The sequence below is a fragment of the Eptatretus burgeri genome, chromosome 4 (assembly GCF_056783735.1).
Source record: "Eptatretus burgeri isolate ZD-2024b chromosome 4, Ebu_testis_v1, whole genome shotgun sequence".
NCBI classification, from domain to species: Eukaryota; Metazoa; Chordata; class Myxini; order Myxiniformes; family Myxinidae; genus Eptatretus; species Eptatretus burgeri.
The window spans coordinates 9,250,049-9,252,548 of record NC_140964.1 but is presented as its reverse complement, the minus strand read 5'-3'; the positions used below and the strand labels follow the sequence as shown (position 1 = coordinate 9,252,548).

At 43.7% G+C, this 2,500-nt stretch overlaps 1 protein-coding gene across 1 annotated transcript in view; it reads right to left on the bottom strand.

The window, feature by feature from the left end:
* Positions 1 to 2,500, bottom strand: part of LOC147027443 (uncharacterized) — a 123,837-nt gene that overhangs the window by 2,505 nt on the left and 118,832 nt on the right. Inside the window, exons 20-21 of the mRNA XM_085876861.1 lie at positions 485 to 580; positions 1 to 240 (exon numbers count right to left, since the gene is read on the bottom strand). The exon at positions 1 to 240 is cut by the window's left edge and continues 276 nt beyond it. Coding sequence (XP_085732987.1) covers positions 3 to 240; positions 485 to 580 — 334 coding nt within the window. The 3' untranslated portion in view covers positions 1 to 2. The remainder of the gene's footprint in view (positions 241 to 484; positions 581 to 2,500) is intronic.

Below are 2,500 nucleotides of genomic sequence, written 5' to 3'. Positions count from 1 at the left end.
ATTTATGGTTCAGAACGAAAGGCAAGATTTCTTGCTTTCGTGATGATGTTCCTCTGGATCCATTTTACACCGCTACAGCACATTTGTGCAAAATATTGGCAGGTTGTATATAGAGCGGTGCTCAGTGGTGCACTTCCCAGTGTTGTTTCAGCCTTCACTTCCATGGCATTATTGCCATCAGGAACTTCATTGCTGCGTGACTTCATTCCCATGGCATGGTTGTCATGGGAAACTTCATTGCTGCACCACATTGACATGACAAGAAAGAATGACAAGGATCTCTCAGGATGACAAAACAGCACAGCTTGATCAGCAAGAGCAGTTATTCCATGAAATAAATGCTTCAATCATTAAACTCCTCTCCTCATTTCATTTCACATATCTAGCATCTCCTCCCAGCTCCTCCCCAACAGCTATCCATACATTTGAAACAATTATAACATCAACAAAAGTGTAAAACATTGCAGTGGATGTGAAAGCTTACTTGACCTGTGGTGTTTTTAAAGGAGAACCTTTGGTCATTGAAGAAGATGAGACGAAAACCTTCTTTTTGACAAAGTTCACTTTCATATTTTTATCTCTGCAACATTGCAAAGGAAGGTGTTAAGTACATTTCAGGCCATGCAGTTTAGAGGAAAGGTATCAGATAGTGAAAAAAGGACATGGTAAAGTGTGCATGCTGTCTTCACTGAGTACACACGTTGCAATTATGACAACACCATGAAAACAAGGATAACTGAGTCTCTCCAAAGGGAGTGCCACTGTTCCGAGGTGCGATTGCAATTTATTGGCCCTGCCGTTGCCAGGAACAAAACAACCACTCAGTGTTATGATGGTTGGAGCCTCCGTTCTGAGTCTGCGAGGACGACAGTTCGAAACCTGGACCAAGTCATACCAAAGACTTAAAAAAGGTATATGCTGCTTCCTTACTTGTTGCTCAGCATTTATAAAAACGACAACATGGACAAAGAGCCATCGTTTGACAAACATTGCACAGGATGGATGAACCTTATGGGCTCCATCTGCATTGAAGTTCCTTGGAAGGAAACTCGTATTCTGTTGCTGAGAGTGTAGAAACCTTGAAGAAGTAAGACTACATAAACAAAAGGTAGTTTACTGGAACACAATGCAGTGGAACCCACAGCATTTCAAATTATGCTGTAGGTTTTGTAACATTTAGGAGTTATTGTTTGCAGATGGAATAGTCAACTTAAAGTTCTTTCTGAAGAATGGTGTGTGTGTGTGTGTGTGTGTGTGTGTGTGTGTGTGTGTGTGTGTGTGTGTGTGTGTGTGTGTGTGTGTGTGTGTGTGTGTGTGTGTGTGTGTGTCTCCTCCATAACTCCAACACCATGAATCCAAGCAGCCTGAAACTTTGCAAGCATATGAAGGGAACACCAAAGAAGTGCATGACTGAAAATTGGGTGTTTTGATTCAATAAAACACCCCTTTTGAGGAGAGTTAACAGTCTTATTTAATTATATCCTTTATTTGGTGCATCCTCGGTCACCACTCTTTGTCACCACACCAGGCTCTCTGAAGTAACCGAGGTGACTTCACTGGGGTCTGAAGCAGCCATGTTTTTTGGCCTGCTCAACCATGCGTTGACTTTGAACAGGCCGAAACGATTTATTAACGATAAAGTTTTTTTTCTCACGCTTTAAACCAGTATCATTAAGCTGTATGATTTAATACATTCACCGCTTGACCTTAAACACTATCCCGCAGATGGACTGCTTATCCATAGTGTCTGCCAGATCTGTGTCTGTTTTTGGAGGTTTTGTGAGGTGCTCTTCAGAGAGTCGAAGCAAATCTGGTGAAAAACAGAATGTTTTAAAATAAAGTTATAACGTTTGCGTGGACCGTGAAAGATGTGCCACGTGAAGCATGCACAGACGAGCATAAACCATGGCGGATTATCTGCAATGTTTATTTTATGGGCAATTAAACTTTGCGATGTCTCTCGGATTGTTTTACATTAAACAGCAACTCTTTTGTGGATAAAATAATCATTTGTACAAATTAATTTTATTCCTTCAACTGCTGTGTGTGCATGGTGAATACCAGCTTTAAAGTTAAAGAAATCTCTTTTGCATGCAGCCACAGCCTGGACAGCTGTTCCTCATCAATCATTGAATCAGAGTGCTTGCTTGTGTGCTTAAGCCACTTGCCGAGCGCCCAGTAGTTGAACCGCACAATGTCATTCTGAGCGAATTGTTCACTCACTGCGGACACTTTTGCTGCGCCATGTCATTCAGAGCGAGTGGTTCGTGCTCCCTCATCCAGAGCGAGCGGGTCGTGCTCCGTCATCCTGAGCGAGCGGTTCGTGCTCAGTCATCCTGAGGGAGCGGTTCGTGCTCAGTCATCCTGAGCGAGCGGTTCGTGCTCCGTCATCCTGAGCGAGCGGTTCGTGCTCCGTCATCCTGAGCGAGCGGTTCGTGCTCCGTCATCCTGAGCGAGTGGTTCGTGCTCCGTCATCCTGAGCGAGCGGTTCGTGCTCCGT